Raw genomic sequence first — 27,616 nt, forward strand, 5'->3', positions numbered from 1 at the left:
TTAACTGAATAAAGCCTTGAAAACTGTTGATCAGTTAAGTTGATAAGACTGAACATTGCAGATGCATCTGGATCTGGAAGGGCCTGCTTTTATCTGTTGCAAATTTTATATAATTCACCATGCTGGTTCATTTTTGTTCTCCATGTACACAAACATGATATCTTGTATAGTAGTGAGTTAAGCTGCATGCCTATTTTCATTGCAAAGTTTTCAGGTACACAGTAAAGTTCTGAACTCATATCCTCACATTAGCAATTGATAAAGGTGCTATACCAACATCTCCTCCTTGGTATAAGAGACATTGAGCCGAAAGCCATATAGCTGAGTGATGCCTGGGCAAATGATTCCTTCTTAAGGCACCAAATCAATCAAATAATAGGTTCCTCCACTCGGGTCTCAATAGCAGCATGTGAGATGTCTGCCATGGCTTCTGCCATGTAGGCCTCAACAACCATGCTTTCCTAGTTGCTATCAACTAGTGTTTTTACTTGCCTAATGGTCTTATCCTAAAAATACAAGAATGCCAAGGTGCTTTTTCTTTGCATCAAATTTTACTTTGCTTAGATAAAGATAGGCAGTAATTAGATAGAGATGTGGATGGATTCATGTGAAAACTAAGTCGATTAACTTTGACATAATCCAGCCATGTGTCCTTTGATGTAACCTAACATAGATGACACCAAGTTCAAATGGATGTCTTAAGTGGCAGCTTAATATGAACTTTTAGAAGTCCTATTCTGTTTCATTGCATAACCTGTGTGCTTACTACCATCCTGATGTCCCTATCCGCATGGGCAGCATTTTAGGTTAGAATTAGGTCTTCAGTCCCTAATTGATATGACACTGCCGTTTGGATGCATCCAAATCCTCAAGGGACCCAAGAATAAATATTAATTAGGGTACATAAAATTAATTATGCTCTTGACTAATCCCATATACCACACTGGGGAAGGACTGTTTTAGCTTTAATTTTCTTCAAAAACTCAGACTAACCTCATCAAAATCACAATCTTTGAATATTTATTGCAAGAATTTTAGTTTATGGAGCAGCGGCTAACAACTCACCATGAGACACTAGTTGTTAGTATAGATTGAGACACACCACCCAATTACAATTACTTACTGTTAGGACTAAATATAAGGCGTCATAAAAGTCCCATTCTTTGGTCTATATCTAGTAACAGTGTTGTGGTCCTGAGAGTTATATTCATATGCACCTAACACACAACACTGAGAGGTTTATGTCTGAAGTCAAAAGGCATGCTTTGTAGTTTGGATTAAAGTAAACGCCACCACTTTATATCTTCTAAACTTTTATTTATTTTTTAATAGAAATTATTGATTCCCAAATCGATATTATACCAAGCAACAGAAGATCTCGTCGGACTGAATGGAATTAAAACATCCAATTACTACCCTGTGATAGAATGGACGAGTGCCATTATTAGAATTATCATCATTTGAGAATGTAGTATATATATATCGTATTGTGATTTCTCTCGTCACTTTAAATTATTAGTTTTTTTTTTTACTAAAGAGAAACTAATTATTAGGTTGGCAGTAAGTGGGCCCCACTTGTGCGCACGAAGGGATGGCGGGCGTAAGCTTCCATCGAGTGGAGAGAGCGTGACTTCCGAGGCTGATTATTACGTCATCAGGCGCACGAGTGGCAGCCCCCCTTTCGCTCGACCTCACTTTACTAAGACGCCACTGTTTTTCTGCTTATTTACCAAACCGTGCTCCTCGGCTCTTCGAGCTGACGAGCCATCTCGGCCGTCCATTAGGCGGAGTCTCCCGTTGGACGCCTTAGATTCCCACAGCTTAACGTAGCAGTTACGCGAGTGGCAAACGACGTAATTAAGTCATTTCCCCGTCGACCTAACTAATTGCGTGTTTGACCTTCGTGGTGAAGGAGAGAGAATTTTAAGATTCCCCTTCAAATAAGTAATCTATCTCAAATGCTTAGAATAATTCTAGGGTTTTATCTCTACTCTCGAGGACAATTGCGTCGATTTCGGAGATTTACGTCGATGGCTTCTCGTTTTCGCGGTGGGCGTTGAGGATATCGGGAGATAATTTATTAGGGTTTTCGACTTGGATTCGTTTTGATTCGGGAGGGGAAGGTGATGAGGGGAGTAAATAATAGCGTGGAGACGGTGAATGCGGCGGCGGCGGCGATAATTTCCGCTGAGAGTAGGGTTCAGCAAGTCACTGTTCCGGTAGGTACTCAACTCTCTCCTGCTCTAATTCTTTAACTTTTTTTTTCGTTATTTCTGTATGTTGTTTCGTGTGAAGTCGTGCTTGACTAGGTTAAAAGTTTGTGGATTGATAAGAAAAAGTGACTTCTTTTATTTACTTATGTATAGTGTTTTCGCGCTTATGATCGTGTTTATAGAGAACCATTTCTGCTAATTTGGTCGGTAATTATCGCAAGAGGATTCAATTGGCCCCAAAATGTCCAGGTCAAAGTCTAAATCGATGTGATCCATTTGGAATAGTCAATGGAGATGAATCTCTTAGTTCTGGATCGTTGTTTTATAAGATTTCAATTTTTTATATTTAAAGAATTATCTGGTTTTGGCCTGGATCATGAATCCATGATGTCAGAAATCCCAAACAAAAGCTAATATATGCTTTCCAAGAAATTTATTTTATGCCATCCTTACAAAATTATGATGCCATCTGAAGTTGTCGATGTGTAAAGCATAGATACAACATTGTAGAGAGCCCGCTTGAACCAAAAATTCAGAGATTATATTAGTGGAAAATCCAGAGATGTTAGAGAGTGAGAGTAATGTGAAGGAACACAGAGGAAAACAAGAGGAAGGTCATTACGAAGAGCTGTGGTAGCCTTTGCCAGAAGAAATTCTTCTAAAATAAAGGGTGCAGCTCTACGGATCAGTCATCCATCACCTCCAAAGGATGCTGGTGGAAGTACATCTATGAAACTCTGAATTTGTCAAGTATGAGAATATTAGTGGTCTAGCTGATGAGCAATTTTTGCAGCAAGAGTGCCAGTTTTGGGAAAAGAAGTTGATTGTTGGTTTGCTAAATGTGGGAAGTGAAACACAGTTCTGAAATATGTTTCCTTGGTGGAGCGGAAGAAATTGAAAGCAATCTTTGGCTTTCAGTTCTTTCTGATGCTTTAATTGATTATATAAGATCAACTAGAGTTTCCAAATTCATGTTTATTTTTCTGGAGATCAAACAAAGAACAAAGAAAAGGATTGGTAATACCATAATACCTTATGATATCAAACTCAAATCGAGAATATTTTGGCAAAGTGGGAAACAGTGTTATAATTGGAAAGTTTTATGAAATGGATTAGGTCTTTTTGATGTAGTTCTTCAGGAATGTTCACAATGTACTGTATGTGCTCCTCCAGCTTGATTTGTGGATGGTAATGTCATTCAGATGTACAACTGTATGTATTTAATTGAAGATTGCAGTATATTACTCAGCGATGGCATGAAGTTTGCACTTAGCAGGGCTATTGAACAGGCTGTTTGGTATTGATATTATGTTCACTGGATTTCTTTGAATTGGGTTTTCATGAATCATGACATCCTATCTAATATAGGAAGCATTCGGCATCGTGCATTTGCCAGCTTAGAATTATAATCTCTGACTATCGTTATGCCCATCATGTTACTTTTTTTTAAAAAAAATCGATTATGTAACATAATACTGTTTATTGTATTCTATAGAATAATCTTATTTGCTTTTTCTACCAATGTTATCAACTCTGAGATCGATTTTTCACAGCTGAATTGGATTTTAGTTTGTATATGAAAGAATCTAGGTTTCCTTTCCACAGTTCTTTCTTTCATTACTATTGTCTTGGGTAGAACTGTCAATTATCATGCTTAGGGAAAGAAAAGGACCACTTAGAACTGAACTTGCTCAAAATTAATGTAGCTTGAATTCATAAATTGATATAAATACTTGAACTTTTTTTGAAGTGATAGATGTGGGTAAATTTGTTTGATTATATATGCTGGAAGAAATTTTTAGACTGCTTCATACTTACCTTAAGAATATATTGTTATTTTAACTAGATGAATTTTCGTGTATGTTTGTATTATCATCAGTTTTGATGATTTCTTACTGGCAGAGGAGAAGATGGGCAAACTTTTTCAGTTTGTACTGGTGCTTTGGGTCTCACAAACAAGGCAGGCGCATCAGCCATGCGGTCCTCGTTCCTGAACAGACATTACCAAGATCAGATGCTTCTGCAGTTGAACACCCCAACCATCCACCAGCACTGGTGCTTCCATTTGTTGCACCTCCTTCCTCTCCAGCTTCCTTTCTCCAATCAGAAACGTCCTCTTCCGCCCAGTCACCTGCAGTACCTTTATCCTTTTCTGCTCTTTCAGCTAATTCATATTCCCCCAATGGCCCGGCTTCAATCTTTGCTATTGGGCCCTATGCCCATGAGACTCAGTTAGTTTCCCCCCCTGGCTTCTCTAACTTCACAACTGAACCTTCTACTGCTCCTTTTACTCCCCCACCAGAACAAGTGCATCTGACAACCCCCTCATCTCCGGAGGTGCCATTTGCAAAACTTTTGAGTTCTCTTGGTACTAACTGCAAGAATGATGGCAATGAGTTTCAGTCCTACCAGTTATACCCAGGAAGCCCAATAGGTCACCTCATATCACCAAGCTCAGCTTGTTCTGGCACTTCATCCCCTTTCCCTGATCTTGAGTTCCAATCTTCTGGTTGTGGCTCCTTCCATTCGTTCCCCATAGCTGAACCACCAAAGATCTTGAGTGCTGAAGGAATTGCAATGCGGAAGTTGGCGCCTCGACATGCTCGCAACGGCGGTTCACTTTTGGATGGCCAGATCTCAGCAGCTGCACCAATGGTAGACTCTACCAGCAGGTCACAGAACGGTGAATATGCTGTGGATCAGAGAGTATCATTTGAGTTGACTGCTGAAGACGTTGCCCGCTGTCTGGGGAAGAGATCAGCAAGCTCAGGTGAAGCTACTTCAGAATCTTTGCAGGTTCCTTTTGGTACTGACAGTTTCAGAGCTAACAGTATCAAGGGAAGTGGAGTTTGTGTAGATGAATCCTACCATGACTTGCCTGAGAGAGCAAGGCCTCTTTTCTTTTCAGCAGCTAAAGAATTCAAATTTGACAACTCCGACGGGGCTTCTGCAGAGCCTAACGTTGGCTCTGACTGGTGGGCTAATGAGAAGGTCGTTGGAACAGAAGTCGAACCTCAAAAGGACGAACATCAAAAGGACTGGACCTTCTTCCCAACCATGCAACAAGGAGTTAGCTAATCTGTCATTCTACTTCCGTAACATATATGACGGTGAGCCAGAGCCCCTGCTGGATTCATGGTTCCTGGTCCATGGAGCAATTATACTTGGAATCAGATATCTTGGATGGTTGATGTAGATGAGATTAACTTGATCATTTGCTGAATTTAGAAACAGCCTTGATCTTTATCACTAGATAATAATGAGGGAGGACTTTGTTTTTCTCTTGCTACTAGATCTGTAGTATGTTGTAATACTCTTTCAGTCCTCCTGCTGTTACTCGAATAGTATTAAGGATCATGTAATATATTTGGCGGATTCAAGCTGGTTGTTTTGGATATAAATATATAATAAGCTTTTTTTTCTTCTTTTGCACCACCCTCAAAAACATCCTCTGCCTGAATACCTTTTAAAACTCTTAATTTTACATGAATATCCATAAAAGTCAACCAATAGTTAAATCTAACTCAATTTAACCTGAAGTTGACAAGCAGATGGAGGATAACTCGACTATTTGTTTCGATCCAAGCAAATGAACGTCGTCGCCCCCACAAGGGTGATTGATGAGAGAGGGCGGATGAAACAGTCCAAGCCTAAATGGCTTATACGAATAGTTAAGGCGATTTCCAAAATACCACATGTCTATATGTATAAAAAAAGCAGTTTTAATCAACGAGAGCAAAGCTGTACACATGTCATCCAGTTAACCCCAAAGACCTGGTGGGATCGCGAGCTCTATAATCAATTGATTTTTTTGTGTCCTTCTTGTGCTTTGATTGGAGTAGATGTGTTTGAACTCCGAGATTTCCCCTAAAAGTTTGCCTGCTTTGAATACCTGGATCAAGAATTGCTGGGAAAGCTTAGGACTTGGCGATGTTTTGTAGGCTTTCCGCGATGTTTGTATCTTGGGTTCTCCTGAGAAGCAGAATTTGACGTCTTCTAGTGGTGTCAAATAAGTATCAAACTCCTCTGAATGATGGCATCTGTTTACTTAACTTTTAAATCGTTGTACACTTGTTATTTCTTGCTTTATGTTCTGTTGCTTGTGTTCTTTCGTAGTGAGCACAGATGGTGTTTGAATTTTTTCCCCCTTAAGAATTTGGGAGTATTTTGAGCAAATCTGTTTTCCCATTTGTCTATGCTCTTTGGGACTTCAAATTGTAGATAATATTGCCAAGTTAGAGAGCAGAGGTTTTGGCATCCCCAAGCCAGAGAGAGATGGTCATGGCACCAACTGTAAAAGTAGTGCTAGGTTCCATGGCCTTTGGCATCTTCTGGATTGTCGCTGTTTTCCCCGCGGCTCCTTTCCTGCCCATTGGAAGGACTGCCGGGTCTCTTCTGGGTGCCATGCTTATGGTCATCTTCCGCGTAATTTCCGCCGACGATGCTTATGCAGCGATCGACCTCCCGATCCTTGGCCTCCTCTTCGGAACCATGGTTGTAAGTGTCTATCTTGAGAGAGCTGACATGTTCAAGTATTTGGGTAAATTGCTCTCATGGAAGAGTAGGGGTAGCAGGGACTTGCTCTGCAGGATCTGTGTTGTTTCTGCGGTTTCGAGTGCTCTGTTCACCAATGATACCTGCTGTGTCGTTCTTACTGAGTTCATCCTCAAAATTGCACGACATAACAATCTACCGCCGCAGCCGTTCCTCCTAGCACTTGCTTCGAGTGCAAACATTGGCTCTGCCGCCACTCCAATTGGTAACCCACAGAACCTTGTTATAGCTGTTCAGAGTAAGATTTCTTTCGGGAAATTTGTGTTGGGTATCCTTCCTGCTATGGTTGTGGGAATATGCGTGAATGCTGCCATTCTTTTGTGCTATTTCTGGAGGATGTTATCAAGTGAGAAGGATGTAGAGGTGGCTGCAGCAGCAGCAGCAGAAGTAATAGCAGAAGAGGATGTCACTTCTCACCGCTTTTCGCCTGCGACGATGTCGCACTTATCTTCAAGGAGTTCTCAGGATGACAATTTAGTCATCCAGTCTATCATTCATAGCCCTTCAATAAAGGGAGACTATGGACATGCAGAAAATTTAAGGAGCAGATTAAGTCATAGCGAGAATGACATACAAACGGTACAATCAGCTGCCAGTGAGGGAGCTGAATCTGCAAAGGTTGCAGATGAATTGAAAGAGGTGGAAAGCACTGTTAGGGTTCATGAAATGAGAGAAGAAGGTATGTCGAGATTTGCGAGAAGTGGCAGACAGATAAATGGTATGAATGGAAGATTTTCTATTCATACTTCTGAAGACAAGGAATTTCCCATAGAGAGGTGGAAGAGATTGTTATGGAAAACATGTGTCTATCTTGTGACTCTTGGAATGCTCATTTCTATGCTATTAGGACTAAATATGTCGTGGACTGCAATAACTGCTGCTCTCGCTCTCATTGTGCTTGATTTTAAAGATGCTCGTCCTTGCCTAGAGAAGGTAATTGCTATAACCAGCAGATCTGGCTGTCTTATGCTACTTCTTATTGTCAAAATGCAAGAATTTTCATTCTTTGCGGCTATTTTGAAGTTTAGATAATCAAGCAACAATCGTTTTGAAAAAGTTTTTCTTGGGTATATCTTTAATAGAATGAATGTACAGTCTGATTTTTGTTCTCTGAAAGCATATTATCTGAGCGGACATGAATTTGAACCAGGTATCCTATTCGTTATTGCTATTCTTCTGTGGGATGTTCATTACTGTTGATGGCTTTAATAAAACTGGCATACCAAGCGCCTTATGGGATTTCATGGAACCATATGCCCAAATTGACAGTATTGGAGGAGTAGCTGTGCTTGCCTTGGTTATTCTTTTCCTTTCAAATGTTGCCTCCAATGTACCAACTGGTAAGCCTTCTTTGGGCTCCTCAATTGCCATTAACTTAGTTTTGTTTGTACAGTAGCCGGTTTATTGCTTTGTATGTCAAATGCACAATCTCAACCAGCTCCTGTTTGTAATTATCAAATTAGTCTTGTGGGTAATTTAGTTGATGTTCCATTGTCAGTATATTATGTGCATGCATCTCTAATGAAAAGAGCTTGACTATAATTCTACCATTAAAGCAGAAGCATTTGCACGAAAGGTATACCCTGAACTTTCTCTGAAGGTTCCTAATGTGTCAACAGGCAGTTGGTGTCATACTTCTCACCACCTTTGAAATTCATTGGCTTTCTTAACTATAATAAGCGGACACAATGATTTGACAAGGCCTGCAAAAATGCTAGATGAATTCTTATTGAATGCCTTCCCAGAGTCAGGGGACTTGATTTCTAGTGTCTTTGATAGTTTATAAGAATGAAACCATATGCCACATTTAGGTCCATAGTTAACGCTTCCATTTCTCAAATGAGAAAAAGATGACATAATATATGAGTACTTACCACTCTCCCAAGGATACTGCAGAATTAAGTGGGGAGCACACAAATGATGATATATGAACTATGGTAGCCAGAAAGGGAACTGTTTGTCTTGATTCTTGGAATCCGAAACGTGTCGGCAGCTTCTTTTCATTTTTCTCCTCCTGAGGTTATGTGGTAGATCTACATATAAGTTCTCCTGACATGTATGAAGGAAAATCTTAAAAGGCACTCTCAGTGCATCGTGCTGGATGCACAGCTTAGTTGTCTATTGGAGAGCTTTTCAATGGATATTGTTATACTGTTTAACTTGATACAACCTCAGACACATATGGTGGCATAATAAGATTTGTTGTCAGAATTCAAACATCAGATAATAAAGTTATGACTGCAAGCCAACTGAAACCCTTTTTTGACATTTCATAGTGATATTGCTAAAGCATAGTAATATTTCCAATGTTAAGAGGGTCAATCTAATAATCTCAAAATGGGCAAGAACTGAAACCTATCTAGAGTTGTTTATGTTGGTTCACAGAAACAATATGGAGATTGTACTGGCATTGTTGAGAGGTTTCTTACTTTACTGTGCCACAGACAGTAATAATATGACTATGACTTGCATTCTTTCTCAGTTCTCTTGCTTGGAGCTCGGGTAGCAGCATCAGCAGCAAATATTTCTCCAGCTGAAGAAACCAAGGCATGGCTCATTCTAGCATGGGTAAGCACAGTGGCTGGGAATCTCTCATTGCTGGGATCAGCGGCGAACTTGATTGTTTGTGAGCAGGCTCGCGGAGCTCAACATTGTGGATACAATCTCTCATTTTTCAGCCATCTGCGATTTGGGTTTCCCTCGACTCTTGTTATCACTGCAATTGGGTTGCTACTTATTAGGAATTATTGAGGTGAATCACTGAAGAGCTGTCCAGAACTCGAATCCCTTGTGCTGTTATGAAAATATCTTCGTGTAAAAATTCTAGAAAACAAGCTTGTAAACATTCTTTCATGCATGGTGCATGGTTGAGGCACAAATTAAAGGCACGTTCTGCAGCCTTTGTATTCTACTTATATTCTGTAATGTTTAAATGCTGAAACTATCACGCATCTTGGTTTGGGATGAACCAGGATGAATTAAGAGATATTTACTTGAGGCAAATCATTGAGGTATTTCAATATCTCAGATATCACTATAATTCTTTGTTTTGGAAATCTTTATCATATGAATTTGTCATTAATACAGATGGATTACTAGGCATACGAGAGAATTATAGTGATGTCTCTGCTCTCTCGAAGCTTTTCTTGGACCTTAACAATAAAAAATCAAGCACACCCATATAAGTGTATATAAATATTTATTAAATCCTCCACTTTCTCGTTTGCATCATATCATGCCATCTCTATTAGGAGATCGAGCACATAATTTAGTGTATATGTAATATATATAGTATCAATTGTTTTTGCTACTTCTCTGAGCTTAAAGAGGTAGAATTCTCGCCGTCAGCCATTGATTTGAATGTCTTGATGAGCTCTTTATGTCGACGTGGATCACATGGATTAATCCAATCTTTTTGAAGAGGAGGGAGCAGCCACTCTTTGCCATCTATGTATGAGATATCCATGAAGGAAGCTGCTTGGCATTGATCCATCTGCTTGGCATATAAGACTCTCTGTGTGCTGTTAGCTCCTGGTCCCATGCACTCAAACTCTCCAAAGAACACAGACCTACAAGAAAGTATAACAAATTCTCAAGGCGATGACTGAACGAAGATTAAAAAGAAAAAACCATGCACATAAATAAAAAATAAGGTCAAGGGTCGTCAATTTTTCGGCTGAAGTTTCTTAGTATTTTTGTTTAATCTATGATTAGAATGGTGGTCTACTTCTGAAGAATGAATTAGTAAGGAGATAGCATAGCAGCAAGGATCAACCACAGACTGGTCTCTAGTAGGGTCATTCCAATCGTTCCATCCTTCAGGGGCTACAATGCTTGGTATATACGTTCTCGCAAACACCACAGTGGCATAAGGCCCCCAAGCTCGGCCGAGCCAGATCCTCCCAGTTCCTGCAACGCTGCAATTAACAAACGAGAACCCCGTCTTCTCTGCGGCAGATTGCCTTCCATGGGCTGTGATGCACCCAGTTATAGCCCCAGTTCCACCCTGCACTTGCTTTGCTATCGAACTAATACTGCACTCCTGCACACCCACACAGTAAGTGAACATTGACCACCACTTCTTCTTTTGAGCAGAATCTGATTAAGATTTGATCTTTGTTTACCGCATAGAGAGATCTTCCATTGCCGAAGATGAAGTCGATGGACCCCTCTATGAAGCACTCGCGAAAGTAATGCCGCCCTCGCTCGTCGAGCAACGTGTCTTGCGCGCCGTAGAAGCCGCAACCGTAGAAAGCGGCCTGATCTCCGGCTATCCTCGACGCCACCGCCTGTCCGCCGACGTCCCCCGGGGATGCGGGAGGTGCTGTGTTCTGCGTTTGATCATTAGACAACATTTGAGTAAGGAGAAGACTCGAAGCAAAAGTTTAGTGCAATTTATAAATCTGCCTGGAAACTGATGTTGTAGGCTATGAAGTTGAAAGCGAGGATTGAGATTGTAGCGCTGTAAACTGTCCCTCCGCTGGAGTTTGCAGTGGAATTCCATGCAATCGATGTGTTGAGGTAGCCCTTGCCTTGCATTGTGATGTTCGTCTTGTTAGCCCAAACAACCACCTTTTCCCTGCCATTGGGCACAACCTATCGTTGCATCAACTACGTACAAATCAACAGAAGCAATGTTGTAATTGGTAAGTTATAACGAACCTATACACGCCGGAATCAATGGCGATGAGCGTCCTATTCGGGCTATAATCAGGAACTGCGTCGATAGCCTTCTGCACGCTGGTGAAGTTTGCGCAACCTTTCAGACCGACAGACAGGACTAGACTCGCATTCCGGTCGGCCGCCATCGCCGACACCCATTTGTACTGATCGTCGCAAGCCGACTTGGGTTTCTTATGGTGGGGGTGGTGGTGATGGTGGTGGCGGCTGCTCCACCATACTATGCGGTCGAGCATATCATCCACAATGCCCCTTAGAGTGCCAATGCGATTGTTGGTAACGATAGGAGGAAAGGTGTTTGAAGAAATTACAATGGCAACTAGTGCAATGGCAATGGCTGAAGTAGTCCATATGAGAGGCTTAGTGGCTCCCCTCATACTGATATATTTTATTTTTTGGGTTGCTTTGAGTATATTATGAGGATGTGGGAGGTTTTTATACAAATTTTGGGAGGGAGAGGTGGAGCGTGGAATCTTGAAGGTGAAGGGAAGTGTGTGTGTTTGTGATAATGACTGTGATCTGAGCTTTTGGAGAGGTAGTGGAAGGGGTGGCAGAAGTAGTGGAGGTTGGAAGATGCCTACGCTAAGGCTTTATAAATGTTAAGGGTGGCAAAGAGTTATGATGCTATTTGACCTTCTTCTAATCTGTATGACAAAAAGGGGGGGTGGGGGTTTACAAGCATGGGTAGTACTAAAAAGAGTTTAGATCTTAGAGGATCTAACTTCATCATATGTGGTAGACAAAAGGGAATGTCATTTCTCATAAAAGTAATACTCATGGAGATATTGGTTGGTTGAGACACCTCTTAGTAATATATTTGAGTCCATTTGAGCTGCGGTCAAGATTGATCATGAAATAAATTAGTTAGGTATCAATTGAAATCATAATTTCATAACCATCTAATAGCTCTCCACAAATTTACATAGGGTCCACCTGACGGCGAACCCATTAATCTAATCTAAGGGATCGGGTTCGAGTTCGAGTCGGAACTCGGACCCAAACAAATTAACCTATCACTGTGCTAACCAGGTCGTCCTCGGTGGATCTGGGCCGTCCAATTCCAGTTCACAAATACAACGGTGGATATATACAAATTATCCGACTCCATCACCGAGTTCGCCTCTCGCTCTCTCTTAATAACTCTTTCCTTGAAAACCCCCAATCCTCAGCAGAGAAGGTATCGGCGATCTCTACTCCATATTCTAATAATTCTAGGGCATCTCGTTACTTGTAATTCTAGGGTTTTAATAACTACTGTTAGGGGTTTTGGGTTCACCGAGAGAGCGGGAGATCGCAGTCTGCCCTCCGAGCAAGGTCGCAATCGCTGATCATTCTCGTGAGATCTTTTATTTGTTTCTTTTCTTCTTTTTTTTTGTTGAAATTTTAGCGTGATTCTGGTAGAGTAGCTGCTTCTAGTTGCTATTCGTGAAGTAGAAATTCAAGGAAAGGGCTAAAGTTGGTTCCTTTGGCTTGAAGTCGGCTGTATGTTTTGGGGATTTTAAACAATGTTGAGTAGTTGTTGTTCAGATTAGGGTACCTTAGGCTTGTCGAAAGATTTCGTTGGCTGAATCAAAAGAGTCGAATATTAGAGTCGGTTGGATATGCTGGTGTATCACTGCATGCCCTTTATTTTTCGTGTCGATTTAAACGCTGTATTCTCACAATTGTAGTAAGATACACATCCGAGTAATTAAAAGATGCAGATTTTATTATTGTGCTAAATTTTGGTATTCGTCTCTTACATTGTGCAGCTGTTAAGGATTTCTCATCATGTCTTGGTGCACTATTGAGTCCGATCCTGGTAAGTTATCTATGCAAATCTATCTTTTATCTTCACTCAATGTTTTATTTGGAATGTATCTGAGTAAGTCGGGAAATTTTCTTCTCTATTTTCATCTTGTCCTTGCTCCTTTATAGAATTCACTCAGGATTTAATTTTTGAAGATCAACGCCTGCTATTACATGCATCATCTAGAAGTATAATTTACCAGAAATTTCTTGTTTTCTGTTTCTTCGTTGCTTTCATAGCATAATCAATTTAATTAGTGTTCTGAGTTTGTTTGTTATCTTGTGCATGTATTTGCCTTCAATAGTAAGTAATATCAAGGTACTTTTTCGAACATTTATCTATGTACAGGTATATTCACTAATTTTCTTTCTGACTTCTGCTATAACAAGATTCAGTTCCACGTACAAGGTTCATAATACAATCAACCATCTAGAACTTGAGTAGTAATGTACTCGTGCTTTTCTTTTCCTATATAAGGTGATGAGTTCTATATAATGCTCCCAGAACAACTGCATTTACCAAGAAAAAACCTCGTCAAGCTTCACAATGCAACTGTGTTAGATAATAAACATAATGCTCTATTCCATATCTTCATTCAAGCAGTAATGCTCAGGGATAATGAGCCAGATAATTTAGTATAGGCTGATTCACCTGGGAATTAAGAAGACTTAGCATACAGTCCATAATTGAATCTGATTATATAGTAATTGAAATGTTAAATAATCGGACAAGGTGCTATTCCTTGTTCTGAATTCATGCTTCATGCATCATGCTTTGGTATCCCTTTTTTTTCTAGCCAGATATATACTTGGTTTCTGCAGCTTTTACAGTGGCAAGAAAACATTCTGTGAAAAACTGTCCGTCATTGCATGTCGGGCTTTTGGCATCATAGACTTGCCAGGGTGTAGAATGTGCTATTGCAAATGCTTGCATGTTAAAAATATATTAAAGCTGGATGAGTTATCTTGAACTGCATATTGATGGCTTTAGTTCAAGTTAGTTGTTGAAAAAGACTTGAGTAGAAATTGAGAATCATATTGATGGCTTTAGTTCAAGTCAGTTGTTGAAAATGCTTGCATGTTTCACTATCAGGCGTCAGTTTCATCCGTTCATTCTAATTATAAGATTATGACTTCCAAAAAAATCTTCTTTATCCTTGCAACTGATTGTGGATTGTCTTCCAGGGGTTTTTACTGAACTTATTCAACAGATGCAAGTAAAAGGTGTTCAAGTAAGCTCATTCTGTTTTAAATTATTCTTCTTTTCACTTTCCTTAGCTCTTAATACTTTTAGTTAATGATGTGAATCACAGTTATCTTAGGAAAAATTCACTTTTCACTTTCTTGAACTATCATCACTTTTTACAATGACCCCATGAATTTTTTTTTTTTGGGTATATAATGACCCTGTGAACTATTAAAAATATCTCACTTAACCTTTTTAGTTAGAAAATTAGCATGTACCCAAAAAAAAATCAGGGGGTTATTTATGTACCCCCCCAAAAATTCAGAGGGTTATTGTAGAAAAATATAATAGTTTAAGGGGTAAAAAAAAACAATTATCCCTTATATAATTGCAATTTGACAACAGTCTACTCCTAAATAGTCAATACTGTCAATAGATTATTTTAGTTTGTTCAGAAGGTCATTGTAGAAAAGTGTGATAGCTCAGGATGTAAAAAAGTAATTATCCTTTATATTATTGCAATTTGACAACAGTCTACTCCTAAATATTCAATATTTTCAATAGGTTATTTTAGTTTCTAAATTTTATTTTCTGTTTCTTAAGTAGAATGTTTAAGTTCTAATTCAAGCACATCACGATCAGTTTACTAGTTTCTGTCGGTGTCTCAATTATGATAGGCACTTCACCTATTCCTTTTAAGAATGAAAATCTATACTATCTTTTTCTGCCAACAGGTGGAGGAACTGTATTCACTGGATCTGGACTCCCTTAATGATTTGCGGTTCAGAATCTGACCTGCTGTCATTTATATGAAATTCTATTTCTTTTTTCTGTACTTAATAATATTTCTATTTTTACAGGCCTGTTTATGGGCTAATATTCCTATTTAAATGGCGTCCCGGGGAAAAGGATGATCGCCTAGTAATCAAGGATCCAAATCCTAACCTTTTCTTTGCCAGCCAGGTTTGTATCCCTAGCTATTTTATGTAGATGTGTCTATGTACTCTGCAATTGTCTAATGAGGCTGATTGTACATTTGCAGGTTATTAACAATGCCTGTGCAACTCAAGCTATTCTTTCAATTCTCATGAATTGTTCAGATGTAGATATTGGTCCAGAACTCTTGATGCTAAAGGATTTCACGAAGAACTTCCCACCAGAACTCAAAGGCTTGGCTATTAATAACAGTGAAGCCATTCGAACAGCTCATAACAGCTTTGCAAGACCAGAACCATTTGTACCTGAAGAGCAGAAAGCTGCAGGTAAGGAAGACGACGTTTACCACTTCATAAGCTATCTGCCTGTGGATGGGGTTCTGTATGAGCTAGATGGACTGAAGGAAGGACCCATAAGCCTTGGGCAATGCCCTGGTGGACCCGGTGACTTGGATTGGCTACGCATGGTACAGCCAGTAATCCAGGAACGTATCGAGCGATACTCACAAAGCGAGATTAGGTTCAATCTGATGGCTATCATAAAGAACAGGAAGGAGATATACACAGCTGAACTCAAGGAGCTACAGAAGAAGAGGGAACATCTATTGCAGCAGCTGAATGAATATGTGGGTGCAGCTAGTAAACATAATCCTGCTGTGGAAGCTATAAATAAATCACTTGCAGAGGTGGCGTCTGGGATTGAGAGTGTGACTGAGAAGATAATAATGGAGGAAGAAAAGTTCAAGAAGTGGAAGACAGAAAACATCAGGAGAAAGCACAATTACATACCCTTCCTGTTCAACTTCCTCAAGATTCTCGCAGAAAAGAAGCAACTAAAGCCTTTGATTGAGAAGGCTAAGCAGAAGACATGTAGCCCCAGTCCAAGATGAAGTTGGCTTAGCCTACTGTTTCTAATCTTGCAGAGAAGGCTCAGAGTTGGTTTCCGTTTTCCTTTTGAAAGATCTTCCTTATTTACTGCTAATTAGAGGGCATGCCCAGTATAAACTATTAAGCCATGTTGTTCTTATTAACTATGTGATGGTGTACTGGTATATCCATTAAGTGACAGCAAATTTCATTCATGCTGTCTTAACTTTCTGAACTAGATTGCTTGTAGTTATAGTTGAATGGCTACCAGATTCGCGGAGATTGATTGCCATACATTAATTGCTTGCTGCTGTAACCTAAACTATTCTGTTATCTTCTTTGTAACACAGCACTGATCACTCGTAAACCTCTAGATTAGATATAGATATATCAATCCAATTCAATGTAAAGATTTTCTTGGGTTGTTATTTGATGTGAACTTGGATAGCACACAACTCTCAATAATTAGAGCCATTACTTTTATTTGTGTAAATTGCAACGTGATAATCTTCCATACGCATGTTCTAGTGTCTAATTTTTTTTATGTTTTAATGTCTTAAATTAACTCCAAATCAAATCCCATATTATGCAATTGGTCCTCAGCAACCAACTTGCAATGTCTACCTAACCATAATAACCTATATGAAACTGCCCGCATAGTAGGGCTGTCAAAATAATCAAAATAGTAGGGCTGTCAAAATAATCAAGCCCGCTCAAGCTCGGCTTGATAAGGACGCAATTAAGCTCAGCTTGAAAATAAATTGAACTAATTTTAATTTTTAAAATAGGCTTAAAAATAATTTTAAGCATTATGAACCACTTTAATCAAATAAGCTTGATAAGACTCAACATAATTATTATATATATATATATATAAGTAAATATTTTTTTATACTATACTAGTTTTATTATATTTTAAAAATTATATAAGAGGATTGTTATATACTTTGGCCTCATATAGTTTAGTTCTAAATTTTAATTTTATTAGTTTATATTTTTCAATTAGGCTTTATTTTAATTTTAATTTAAGTATAAATTAAGCTTAATTTAATTTAAGTTTGATCGTGCATAAAATTTAGCTTGAATTAATTAAAGTATGAAATTATTTATTAATTGGCTTGTTTAAGGTAGAGCTCAAAATTAACTTGAATTAAAATAATTTTAATTCAAACTTAGATCAGAGCTGCGCCAAGCTCGGTTCGGTTACACCCCCTTCCGCGTAGACGCAATTGTGGGACAAATCCCGCGTTGATTTGGTCTCCGTCTCTTTTATGCCTCTAATACGATTGGTTTATATATCAAATAATCACAGTCAAACTAATCCATGTCGACATCCCATTGAATCTTCCTGGTCTATAAAAGAAAAAAAGATAAGTTCGTGTTATATGATGTAATGGAAAAATAAGTAAGGATCAAATTGAAAATAATAAATGGACAAAATGTCAAATAAAATAAACACATAAACTGGGGTATGAAATGCAAAAAGAGGTAAACTATAAAATGCCCAGTTTTGCCTAATTAAAAACTATGAGAGAAAGTTTTTCCACCATAATAAATATAAAAATATTAAAATTGTTCTCTTCTTTTCATTAAATTTACTTACCGTATTCTAATCTTTAAATTTAAAATAAAATACATTTTCAAACTTTCCTAACCATTGATCACATAATGTGCATAGAAATTTTATATTTATTTATCTAATATAATTATTAATATATCATAAGGGTATTACATTAATTAAAACAATTCTTCAGTTAAATTTGGATAGAAAAATTTAATAGCTTAATTTTAGATAGAATGATATAAACGAAAGTTTAAGGTACAGTTTAATTTTAAGTATAACTTAGGGGTAATTTGAAAATAAAGGTTATCTCCCTCTAAAATATTGGGTGTAAAATGAAATAAACACATAAATTGGCGTGCCAAAATGAAACATTCCCCCTTCCAAGTATACAGCTCGAAATCATCAACCCCAGCAAATTAGGAATGTACGGTCGGGATCTTTTTGTTCCCATAAAGTTTTTACACGTACTCCCGCATATTCGAACAGCTCGGAGAAAAAATATTTCTCGTCAGACGCGAGACGAGTAATGATAATAATACGATGACGACTGGACTCGCTCTCTTGTTCGCATAAACTCCTTCCCCTCTTTCGCGTTCGCGATTGAAACCCTCGTCTCCTTCGCCTCCAAATCCAACCCCAAATCCAACAAATATGTGAGAAAAAAAATATTCAGATTATTTCTCCTCTCGTTCGATTACTCCATCTGGTCTCCTCCTCCTTCTCGATTGCGCCTTCGTCTCACGAAACCCCAGATGAACGACATCTCCTCATCGACTAATCCTTCTAATCCTTCGGCGCTTCTTGCGCCGGGATTCCGATTCCATCCCACTGACGAAGAGCTCGTGAGCTACTACCTCAAAAGAAAGGTCTTGGGTCGATTCCTTCGCGTCGATGCCATCGCTGAGGTCGATCTCTACAAGTGCGAGCCATGGGACCTCCCATCGAGGTCTCGGATTCGGAGCAGGGACATGGAATGGTATTTCTTTAGCCCACTCGATCGTAAGTACTCGAACAGATCGCGGACCAACCGAGCAACGGAGCAGGGGTATTGGAAGACGACCGGAAAGGATCGCGAGGTCCGCCGTGGTTCGCGAATTGTGGGTATGAAGAAGACCCTGGTCTTCCATGCAGGTCGGGCCCCAAAAGGTGAGAGGACTAATTGGGTCATGCACGAATACCGCCTCGAAGGAGAGGAGCTAGCCCAAGCTGGGATTGCTCAGGTAAATGAGTGATTTTTGTTAAAGATGCTATTTTGGAGTTTGTATTAATTTTTGTTGTTGTTGATGATGATGATTATGCTAATCATATGGGCTTGTTGGCGCGCAGGATTCTTATGTGGTTTGCAGGATCTTTCAGAAGAATGGTTCTGGCCCGCAGAATGGTGCACAATATGGGGCACCTTTTGTTGAGGAGGAGTGGGAAGAAGAGGTTGATTGTTTCCCTATGACCGGAGATGGTGGCAATGATGAGCTCAATGTAGGAGAACAAGAATACCTTCAGATGAATGACTTTTTGCAGGTAAGGTCGATGGTGTTTGTTATTCCCTGGTTTCAGTTTCTTCTATTTTACTATTGTATAGTTGTAGTAGTCTGGTATAGGCTGGTCTATTATTACTGTTTTGGGTGTGCTGATTAGATTCAAATAGACATGAGGTTAGTAGGTCTAATTTAAGTAGCCTGCAGAGGACATCCAACAAATAAGAAATTTTCCCCATCGTCTACGTTAAGGGAGGTTAGCTATTTTGGTCAGAGATAAGGACTATGCTATCATTGCATTCACATTCTCGACACTGCTGCATGGCTTTTTTCTATGTTGCAATTACCGTAGGTATTTTGCATCTATTTATTTTATTCCTTTTTAACTAATTGATTAGTTAGTGCAGTATTTTTTTTTTTTTTTTGACTGATGCATCTGAGTTTATCTTTACTAATAACATTGACTATTTCTAACCAGGAGCTGGGGAATCTACCTGAGACTGCCCCTCCTTTGGCACCAGGTTTTGATAATGGGCCCAACAATACCAACTGTCTAGAAGTTCCTGATATTTCATTAGAGGAGGTTCTGAACAATCCAAGTTTGATCGATGACATGGTCAAGCATATTGATGAACCTGGGCAGCAGAACACCCTGACACTCCATGATAATATGGGAGAGAATGCTGGTGTATTGAATTGTTCTCGTAGTCTTTCTAGCCAAAGTGATGGATATGTTGAGCTGAATGATTTTGCAGATATTGATAATTTGCACTATCCTTCAGTTGAAAGACCATGCAATAATCAGAATTCTGTGAATGGAATTGATGAGAAAAGCAACTTCCTTGAGCTACTTGATATTGAGGAGTTCTTTGACATTATGGATGAAAATACTGGTCAGCCAGAACAATTGCAATCATGCCCATTAATTAAAGATAACTCTTATCTTCAGGCTAATGACATGCTGAATTATCTATTGGTTGGTGATAATAATCCTGGTGAGCGTGCTGATGGCAACATGGTGTTTTATGATGCAGCTTCTGATGATCTAACAACTGCAAAGGACGATATTGTCCAAGCGAATGAACTTGTCTACTCACTTCCTGTTGGTGCATCTGGGACTGATGAGGTAGATGAGTTGATGGCATACTTTGATGCCACAGATGATAATTTACATTATGATATTATGGATTCTGCACAGACATTGGAGACTGTTAATCCTTCTGCTTCAGACATGTCCAACTCCATGCATGGGGTACGGTTTCATCTATTACTGCATATTATGGATATGTAAATTGTGCCTTGAGCTTTTGTCTTAACTGGACATTACCTAGGATATGCCAAATTTGTTGCAGGTCGATGGTGTGAATGTTACTACATGTGATTCCACTCCAACGGCTATAGAACCTAACGTTGTGTGTGATGCATCTTCATCTGTTAATCTATCTGAGGTTAATGATCACTTTACTGTCAAATCTAAGGACCTCACTTTTATGCCAGGTATCATTCTGTGGTAGTTAAATAATTATTCAGTGAATCAACTCTATCTTTTCGTGTTATGTTAATAAGTTCTCTGTGCTTAAGAAAAATTCTATTCTTAAGCTTCTCCTGGGAGAAGGGTAGTGCCCATTCACATGTTAACATGATGATGCTTTAAACCTAAGGGTTTCTAATTTCTTTTGCTCCAGATGTTGAAAGGAATGAAATTAGTGATAATTCTATTGGGAAACGTCTTGCAAACTTGTTGGGTTCAATTTCTGCACCACCTGCTTTTGCTGCGGAATTTCCTGCTGCATCAGGGAAGTCTACCTCTGCAACCCATCCAGCTAGCTCCATCCATGTTACTGCCGGTATGGTCCAGATAAGCGGTGTGACATTGACGGGCAGCACAGAAAACTGGCCATTGCAGAAGAATGAGGATTTCAACCTCCTACTCTCTTACAGCATGGCTGGTGATGTTGCTAGAACATCTGTTTGTTCTGAGCCAATTACAAAGATGCATGGTTGTGCAATGGCGATGGTGCTGCGAGGTGGCTTCTATCTTTTCTTCCTCTCAGCAATTTTACTCTCAGTAAGCTTTAAAGTGGGTATTTGTATCTGTAATAGGTAATCAGGGGTTACATCTCTCAAGTGCACACCATTTGACTTGGTAGTCTAAGCTATTTAAGCTGTTTTGAGTAAAATGGACCTGTAAGTTTTGGACTGTATGTATGGCATCATATAACCTCTAAAATAACCTATGCTATTATACTTATGGCATGTTTTTGCCGTTAAACTTAACTCACCACCTGTCAGCTCCTGTTCATATGCAATTCGAGATTTTGACTATTTTAATTTACTACTTGATAACAATTGTCTGCTTAGTCGGAGTAGCAAGAACAGTTTGCTTGAATGAATTTTTTGTTTTGTTTTGTTTTATTGACGTATATGCTACGTCTGCTGTCAAGCTACCTAATGCAAACTTTCCTTGCAACAAGAAAATTTATTTTGGCGAATTACATACATTTGATGCTGTTATAATTTCTTGTGTTTTCTTTCTCAGCTTCACTGGAACCCATATATCCACTCTATCTAAACTCGTCATAAAGGAAGTGTAGATCTTTTTGTGTGCTTATATTTCACAAATCTTTTGCTATAAAAAATGCGTCTCATATTCCTGCGATTATATTTTTATCAGAAACTATTGATGTGGTGATTCGACATCGAAATTCCCACCATCTTTTATTGCAAGAACCTCCAATTTTTTTTGTTTATTTATTTTATTTTGAGAGAAGTGAGAGCTCATTATTTCATTGGTTTTTATTTATTTATTTTTATTTTGAACACATATTTCTATTGCTGACAATTAGTCATAATGCTGAACTAATATATAATGTTCCAAAAATCATAGAAACTTTATTTTCGTGATCTCTGCGCTGTGTTAAATGATGCCTCTCTGCCTTGTAAACTCAATCTGAATAAAGCCCAAACAACAATACTAATAAAAGTGATTGGTTTTGCAAAGAAATCTACGAACAAATTCATCGACAAAATCGCATCAAATCATGCTTTTCTTACCTACGGATCAGCTTGAGTCCTTGTGTGCAACTCTCAAGAACCCACGCGTCATCCGACCAGATACGTGGCACACTCCTCTGTTCTACATATACTTCCAACTCGCCGTTGAAAGTTTTGGGCATCTAGAACGATGGAAGAAGAAAAGAGAGGAGATTCGTTCACGTCTAAGGTGAAGAAGGAAGGGATCGCTTTTGGGATTTCTCTTCAGGAAAGTTGGCAGTATTTGAAAGCTATCGTCTTAGGCCAGGTACTTTATACAATAATAAAGATGTCCCTTCTACGATAATTGTAAATAATTTTTTAAGTACTAGTAAGAGTATTACTTCTAAACTTCTAATTATTAGGTGAAGAAGGCGAAAGCCAGAAACGAGAAGGAAGCGAGTGAAGCTGACCTGCAGGCTGCAAAGATGCAGGTCGAAGCAACCGATGCAGCTGAGAAGAAGAAAAGGCAAATAGGAATGAAGTAATTCTTAGCTGGTGATCTTATGACCGTATGTGTTGTGATCTATTATGTACTCTATGGTGATATATTTTACATTCAAGTAGTTAATATATACTCTGCAAAACTAAAGTTCTTTTTGCCTATTACCACCAAGATTGTGCTCTGTTTGATACCAATACAATCTGAAATCTCGGCCAAGATTTAACCTGAAGAATACAAAGTTGAAATCCTTAATCTATCCACTTAAAACAACAAAGTGGGTGCATATGTTACTACATGTTACGGCACAAAATCTGCAGTGCAAATAGAAACAGCCGTGCCATTTTATTGCATATACAAATCAAGAAGCTTTTTATGAGGAAACATTTCTTCTTCTGTTGCCTCTTGTGCTCCTCCCAGTAGCTCTATTTGCCAGATTCTTACACAATATGAGATATCTTATCAATGCTTTACTGTTCTCCAGGAAGCATGGTGTCCTCAGGAAGATCACAATATGCATTACCCTGCAAAAATGGACATAAAATAAGCTCTTGTTATTAACTATAGAAGATACTGTTATAAGGAGTTTTAAAATGACACTATTTACCTCTCCTGTGAGATGGGCAACACATCGTTTCTCAGCAAGCAACTCAGCTTCAGTCTATTTAAAAAAAAGAAAAAGAGAGAGATGTTAAATGTATTTGGTAGGCAAAACTGCCGGGAAATTTGTGAAGTAACCAATATGAATCCTACCTTTTTTATGCGTTCTCTGAGGAAATCATCTATGATTACATCCTTAACTAGCTCATAATCACCATCTCCCTGAAAGAAATATTGTTACTTGTAAGACATTTCTTCGTGCAAACTGCAAAAACGAAGGTAAAACTTTGAAGAACACATACCGTTGATCTACATGGCATGCTGAAAACTATATCCTCTGCTATGCCATAGGGATTTCCATTGGTGTAGACCTGCCATTGTGTAGTAAAAGTGAGCCTTTTTGAAGTATATAGTGCCCATTTTGAAGAAGCACTAAGCTAAAAATTCTGATTACAAAAAGAAGAATAGAAATCACTTTTACAAAATTTTACCCCTGAGGAGAACCAATCGCCTTCCGGAGTGGGAGTTACAAGGGATCTAATGCCATCAACAATTGAAACAGCAGTAGATGCAGCTGAAGATCTACCCCATTTTTGGATAAGCACACCTCCTCGCTGTATATAAATCATGTGATGTGAAAGGGGAAAAACAAATATTTGCATGTGTTTGTTTTATAAACACATGACAAACGATCAACGGATATGCGTCGTGCATATACCTTTTGAACTCTTTCAGTGAATTCTTTTTCTAACCATTTCGTATCGGTGATAACTTCTTTTACAGGAATACCATTGATTTTGGCATTTAAGAAATCAGGAACCTGTTGAATGTGAAATAGAACCATCAACATGTAGATGTCCATCATTTAATTGTCAAATTAAGATTTAATAAAGACTATGATAGAATCCAGATAAGTACTTCAAAGTTAAATTTTGACCTGAGTAGTTGAGTGGTTTCCCCAGATGGTCATGTTTGATACTTTGTCATAAAAAACACCTGCTTTCAGGGCCAGCTGCAGAAATCGTACTTAATATAAGTATGCTACATCTCTATTGATATGTTCAGAAGGATGGAAACAATTGCTGTCATAACAATAATAATGTAGTGAAAAATTGCATATCAATTACCTGGCATTTGGCTCTGTTTTCATCCAACCTGGTTAAGGCATGGAAATTTTTCGCAGGTATATTTGGCGCATTCTTCAGACAAATTAAAGCACTGACATGAAATTGGCAAGATCAATATGTATAACCAATACAATTTAATAAGTAATAATATGCTATAAAATGTAAACATGTCAGTTCGTACTTAGTGTTGCATGGATTCCCGACAACTATGACTTTGACATTGCGGGATGCCACAGCATTCAGTGCTTTTCCCTGAATAGGATTTAACTCAGAAGCTTAGTATGAGAAAGCCTGAAAGAGACTTGTGAGAAGCAGACATGTTATTTAGAAAATACACCTGTTCAGCAAAAATTTGCCCATTGATATCTAATAAGTCAGCTCGCTCCATCCCAGGACCTCTTGGCTTTGCTCCTATCAGAAGTGCCCATTCTGCATCCTGGAACACCTCGTAAGGATCTATTCCTATGCTTACCTCCCTCAACAGAGGGTACAAAGAGTCTTCCAATTCCATAGCCACTCCTACAATTGTAAATTAATAACCATTATAAAAATATGGAGAGAAATTCTTATTAAATTAGCAGATCTTCTTTATCCACTAAACTCCTACTAAATTCAATAGTAGCTTGAATTACGAATTCAATACAAACAAGGATAACTAACTCTACCTTCAAGAGCCTGAAATGATTTTTCAGAACCCAATAACTTCAGAGCAATTGGTTGATCTGGCCCAAAAACTTCACCAGATGCAAGCTGTAATATCATGTGAAAAGGTCAATAATGTGTTATTTGGTTCAGTTTACATGTTCATACATGAAGAGAGAGCATCAATTAAAATCTGGCAGAAAACCTTCATCAGGAGCAAGCTAGTAAATATATTTTATTTTTTCAGAAAAAATGTGTAGAAGCCGAAGATAAAGAATTAGAATGCTATATGATAGCAAAAGTGATGTAGTATTAAATGTTCTTTAGTTCATTGATTGAACATAATTGAATAACTACATCTCCCAACAATGTAACCAATACCTTATCTTTGTGAAAAAATAAATTGAAGTAGACTTTGGACTCCTAAATGTGGCACCACTTAAATGAAAGGCCAAAAATTAGAAAGTGACTTATAAAAGTCTAAGATGCACCTTATGATCACAAATAGTTGGAACTAACATTGTCAGTCACAGTGACCATACTTGTGACTAGCACCTAATGATCATACAGACCTTTTGCATCAGTTTACTGGTAAGTCACTGAGTTAAATTTTAAAAAAAAACAAAAAAGGAGAAAGACACAGTGAAAAGAAAACATTATGAGCTCGGAAGAGCCAACAATTATACGGAGAAGTTTGGATAACCAGAATTGGCGAAAGGTAGTGTCATGAATGTAGAACACATGTATAAGAATGCGTTCTATTTGTAAGGGATTTGATAGATTAGTAAATTTAGCCTAAAAGTTCAGTTCAAACTTTGGCCTGAGAACTGTCAGTGAATAGGCAAATCCTGTTCTTCTTAGGCACTTCATTTTAAGTAACAATGATTAGTAATATACCTTGATTTAGTAGGTTCGGCGTTTTAGTAAGAAAAATTACAAGTAGATAATCTCACAATGAAAAGGCCTTGCTATTATATATAGTGGATAACAGCAATAGGTATATGCTCAGGTTTCCTACTTAAATATGAAAGTGCCAAACAATAAATAGAGCTTTAGTAATGACCCCTTACTTTGAAAAGGAGATGATTAGATATCATTCCAGCTGCACCAGACACTGCAATATTAATTAAACTCTTCCACGACTTTGACTTCTCATCCTATAAATTGTTCGGAATAAACATTATTATTAAGATAAGCAGCAAAAGAGTTATGAGGCTTACTTAAATGGATAATTAAAAAATTCTCAAATGATTTCCGCTTCACATATGCTTTCTTCCAAAGTCAGGAAACACAGTAAAGATATTCAAAACACACAAAATAATGGAAAGATAAATAGTATTCCTTCGATTTTCTCAACAACACTAACAGCAATTATATGAGTAAAATGATTATTAAGCCTCATGAAGTACACGTCTGTCGAGAACAAAATTTTCATTCCTCGTGCAAGGGATCATAACTTCCCAGAAATGCAGGAATGATCTATCATAAAGACGGACAGAGCTGTAATTGCATGTAATGCTTGGTCGATTAAACTATACAAGTATTAATGGCATTTTCAGCTGTTTCTTTTTCTTCCTTTATCAGATATTTGTGGCCAATACATATGTCAGGATACTGTCAAGGAAGCAAGAAGACACACTATGATGGTTTCAGATCTTGTAAGATCCTATTTACCACTAAAATTAAATCCCAAGATATTTCAGAACCTTCTTTCTCCTCCTTAGATGCCCTAAATATCAGTTGCAACCCTCCAAACTTCATCTTTCCTAAACGAACTTGAATCAAGAAGACTCAATTTTGATGTACCAATTAACATCGTGCTGTCAAAGCCAAAACATTTCTAGAAAATCCTCTATAGTTGGTTCACAAAGACACTAACCCTTCTAAAACCCAAAACCAAGCAATTATAACTAACCAATTTCTCAGGCTTAAAACATAGGTAACCAAGTATTTACCGCTTTGAGATCGTAGGTGGTACAAAAAACCCCATAACACTCCCTTTTGCTCACGACATCGCTCGGAACGGCGGTCGTAACTGGGGTCTGGACTTGGCTGTGATAAAAACGAAATCATTCACAAACTTTTATTCCAAGAATGCAAAAGTAAAATGAACAATAACTAGACAAGACAAAACGAGAAAGATCTCACTTTGGCGCCACAGAGCAGCGAATTCTCGGCGCGCAACGAGGGTAGAGCAGCGCGGAGCGCCGCCGAGAGCCGTAAGAGTTCAGAGAGGTCGTGTGTTTGGGGGACAGATTGGTGTTGAGGGTTTGGGTCATGGAATAGGAAGAGGAGATCTCCGACAAAGCCATGGATAATAGTTGGAGGAGATGGAGAAGTGAAGTGTGGAGAAGAGTGGGAAAGGAGGTGGATAGGGAGGGGGATTGGATTTTAGTAACTGGTTTGAAATATATAGTAGATATAAGGCCACACAAGCGACACGTGGCAGACAGCACGATCCAAGTTCCGTGTACTGATCCATTGGATTTGGAGAAGATCTCGTAAGGGCC

The 27,616-nt window shown here is 38.5% G+C and overlaps 6 protein-coding genes across 11 annotated transcripts; 4 read left to right on the forward strand and 2 right to left on the reverse strand.

Annotated features, from left to right (window-relative positions):
- The first annotated feature begins 1,893 nt into the window (after positions 1-1,893).
- Positions 1,894-5,638, forward strand: LOC140801317 (uncharacterized). 2 transcript variants are annotated; one of them, XM_073156358.1, is made up of 2 exons: positions 1,894-2,219; positions 4,093-5,638. In XM_073156358.1, exon 2 carries the CDS (start codon positions 4,098-4,100, stop codon positions 5,289-5,291), a length of 1,194 nt encoding a protein of 397 aa, XP_073012459.1. In that variant the 5' UTR covers positions 1,894-2,219; positions 4,093-4,097; the 3' UTR covers positions 5,292-5,638. The 2 variants fall into 2 exon arrangements, with proteins under 2 accessions (XP_073012459.1, XP_073012458.1); XM_073156357.1 differs by having other exon boundaries at positions 1,905-2,219; positions 4,116-5,638.
- Positions 5,639-5,944: 306 nt separating this feature from the next.
- LOC140801338 (silicon efflux transporter LSI2) lies at positions 5,945-9,807 on the forward strand. Its single transcript, XM_073156401.1, has 3 exons — positions 5,945-7,700; positions 7,918-8,107; positions 9,250-9,807. The coding sequence occupies exons 1-3, from the start codon at positions 6,489-6,491 to the stop codon at positions 9,516-9,518; spliced, it is 1,671 nt and encodes a 556-aa protein (XP_073012502.1). The 5' UTR covers positions 5,945-6,488; the 3' UTR covers positions 9,519-9,807.
- A 142-nt stretch (positions 9,808-9,949) lies between these two features.
- On the reverse strand, positions 9,950-11,868 carry LOC140801339 (putative pectinesterase 14). Its single transcript, XM_073156402.1, has 5 exons — positions 11,430-11,868; positions 11,175-11,346; positions 10,892-11,098; positions 10,550-10,809; positions 9,950-10,336 (listed from the first exon to the last, which is right to left on the reverse strand). The coding sequence occupies exons 1-5, from the start codon at positions 11,822-11,824 to the stop codon at positions 10,075-10,077; spliced, it is 1,296 nt and encodes a 431-aa protein (XP_073012503.1). The 5' UTR covers positions 11,825-11,868; the 3' UTR covers positions 9,950-10,074.
- Positions 11,869-12,547: 679 nt separating this feature from the next.
- Positions 12,548-16,454, forward strand: LOC140800883 (ubiquitin carboxyl-terminal hydrolase 2). 4 transcript variants are annotated; one of them, XM_073155793.1, is made up of 7 exons: positions 12,560-12,624; positions 12,709-12,783; positions 13,199-13,248; positions 14,421-14,467; positions 15,156-15,202; positions 15,282-15,384; positions 15,464-16,454. In XM_073155793.1, exons 3-7 carry the CDS (start codon positions 13,218-13,220, stop codon positions 16,244-16,246), a joined length of 1,011 nt encoding a protein of 336 aa, XP_073011894.1. In that variant the 5' UTR covers positions 12,560-12,624; positions 12,709-12,783; positions 13,199-13,217; the 3' UTR covers positions 16,247-16,454. The 4 variants fall into 4 exon arrangements, with proteins under 4 accessions (XP_073011890.1, XP_073011894.1, XP_073011893.1 ...); XM_073155791.1 differs by having other exon boundaries at positions 12,578-12,624; positions 12,709-12,761; XM_073155789.1 differs by lacking the exon at positions 12,709-12,783 and having other exon boundaries at positions 12,548-12,624.
- Positions 16,455-18,338: 1,884 nt separating this feature from the next.
- On the forward strand, positions 18,339-21,539 carry LOC140800743 (NAC domain-containing protein 53-like). 2 transcript variants are annotated; one of them, XM_073155560.1, is made up of 6 exons: positions 18,339-19,007; positions 19,114-19,305; positions 19,741-20,155; positions 20,297-20,514; positions 20,615-20,759; positions 20,948-21,539. In XM_073155560.1, the coding sequence occupies exons 1-6, from the start codon at positions 18,540-18,542 to the stop codon at positions 21,367-21,369; spliced, it is 1,860 nt and encodes a 619-aa protein (XP_073011661.1). In that variant the 5' UTR covers positions 18,339-18,539; the 3' UTR covers positions 21,370-21,539. The 2 variants fall into 2 exon arrangements, with proteins under 2 accessions (XP_073011661.1, XP_073011660.1); XM_073155559.1 differs by having other exon boundaries at positions 19,741-20,514.
- Positions 21,540-22,868: 1,329 nt separating this feature from the next.
- On the reverse strand, positions 22,869-27,506 carry LOC140800744 (malate dehydrogenase [NADP], chloroplastic). Its single transcript, XM_073155561.1, has 14 exons — positions 27,255-27,506; positions 27,062-27,158; positions 26,177-26,263; positions 25,130-25,214; positions 24,802-24,983; positions 24,646-24,716; positions 24,465-24,555; positions 24,275-24,349; positions 24,056-24,157; positions 23,829-23,951; positions 23,640-23,708; positions 23,491-23,559; positions 23,345-23,398; positions 22,869-23,261 (listed from the first exon to the last, which is right to left on the reverse strand). Exons 1-14 carry the CDS (start codon positions 27,416-27,418, stop codon positions 23,208-23,210), a joined length of 1,323 nt encoding a protein of 440 aa, XP_073011662.1. The 5' UTR covers positions 27,419-27,506; the 3' UTR covers positions 22,869-23,207.
- Between the last annotated feature and the right edge of the window lie 110 nt (positions 27,507-27,616).

Source organism: Typha latifolia, chromosome 14 (assembly GCF_019914945.1).
Source record: "Typha latifolia isolate L0001 chromosome 14, TyphaL0001v2, whole genome shotgun sequence".
Classification (NCBI taxonomy): domain Eukaryota; kingdom Viridiplantae; phylum Streptophyta; class Magnoliopsida; order Poales; family Typhaceae; genus Typha; species Typha latifolia.

Coding starts and splice junctions, on each gene's coding strand:
- LOC140801317 (XM_073156357.1), top strand. CDS start 2,127: ATGAGGGGAGTAAATAATAGCGTGGAGACGGTGAATGCGGCGGCGGCG. Junction 2,220..4,115: donor TTCAGCAAGTCACTGTTCCG/GTAGGTACTCAA, acceptor TCTTACTGGCAG/AGGAGAAGATGGGCAAACTT.
- LOC140801338 (XM_073156401.1), top strand. CDS start 6,489: ATGGTCATGGCACCAACTGTAAAAGTAGTGCTAGGTTCCATGGCCTTT. Junction 7,701..7,917: donor CTCGTCCTTGCCTAGAGAAG/GTAATTGCTATA, acceptor AATTTGAACCAG/GTATCCTATTCGTTATTGCT. Junction 8,108..9,249: donor TGCCTCCAATGTACCAACTG/GTAAGCCTTCTT, acceptor ATTCTTTCTCAG/TTCTCTTGCTTGGAGCTCGG.
- LOC140801339 (XM_073156402.1), bottom strand. CDS start 11,824: ATGAGGGGAGCCACTAAGCCTCTCATATGGACTACTTCAGCCATTGCC. Junction 11,099..11,174: donor CCTACAACATCAGTTTCCAG/GCAGATTTATAA, acceptor GATCAAACGCAG/AACACAGCACCTCCCGCATC. Junction 10,810..10,891: donor ATGGAAGATCTCTCTATGCG/GTAAACAAAGAT, acceptor GTGGGTGTGCAG/GAGTGCAGTATTAGTTCGAT.
- LOC140800883 (XM_073155789.1), top strand. CDS start 13,218: ATGTCTTGGTGCACTATTGAGTCCGATCCTG. Junction 14,468..15,155: donor TGCAAGTAAAAGGTGTTCAA/GTAAGCTCATTC, acceptor TTCTGCCAACAG/GTGGAGGAACTGTATTCACT. Junction 15,203..15,281: donor GACTCCCTTAATGATTTGCG/GTTCAGAATCTG, acceptor CTATTTTTACAG/GCCTGTTTATGGGCTAATAT.
- LOC140800743 (XM_073155559.1), top strand. CDS start 18,540: ATGAACGACATCTCCTCATCGACTAATCCTTCTAATCCTTCGGCGCTT. Junction 20,515..20,614: donor TGTCCAACTCCATGCATGGG/GTACGGTTTCAT, acceptor AATTTGTTGCAG/GTCGATGGTGTGAATGTTAC. Junction 20,760..20,947: donor GGACCTCACTTTTATGCCAG/GTATCATTCTGT, acceptor CTTTTGCTCCAG/ATGTTGAAAGGAATGAAATT.
- LOC140800744 (XM_073155561.1), bottom strand. CDS start 27,418: ATGGCTTTGTCGGAGATCTCCTCTTCCTATTCCATGACCCAAACCCTC. Junction 24,984..25,129: donor ATCATTTCAGGCTCTTGAAG/GTAGAGTTAGTT, acceptor TTACAATTGTAG/GAGTGGCTATGGAATTGGAA. Junction 24,556..24,645: donor GGGAATCCATGCAACACTAA/GTACGAACTGAC, acceptor ATTTCATGTCAG/TGCTTTAATTTGTCTGAAGA.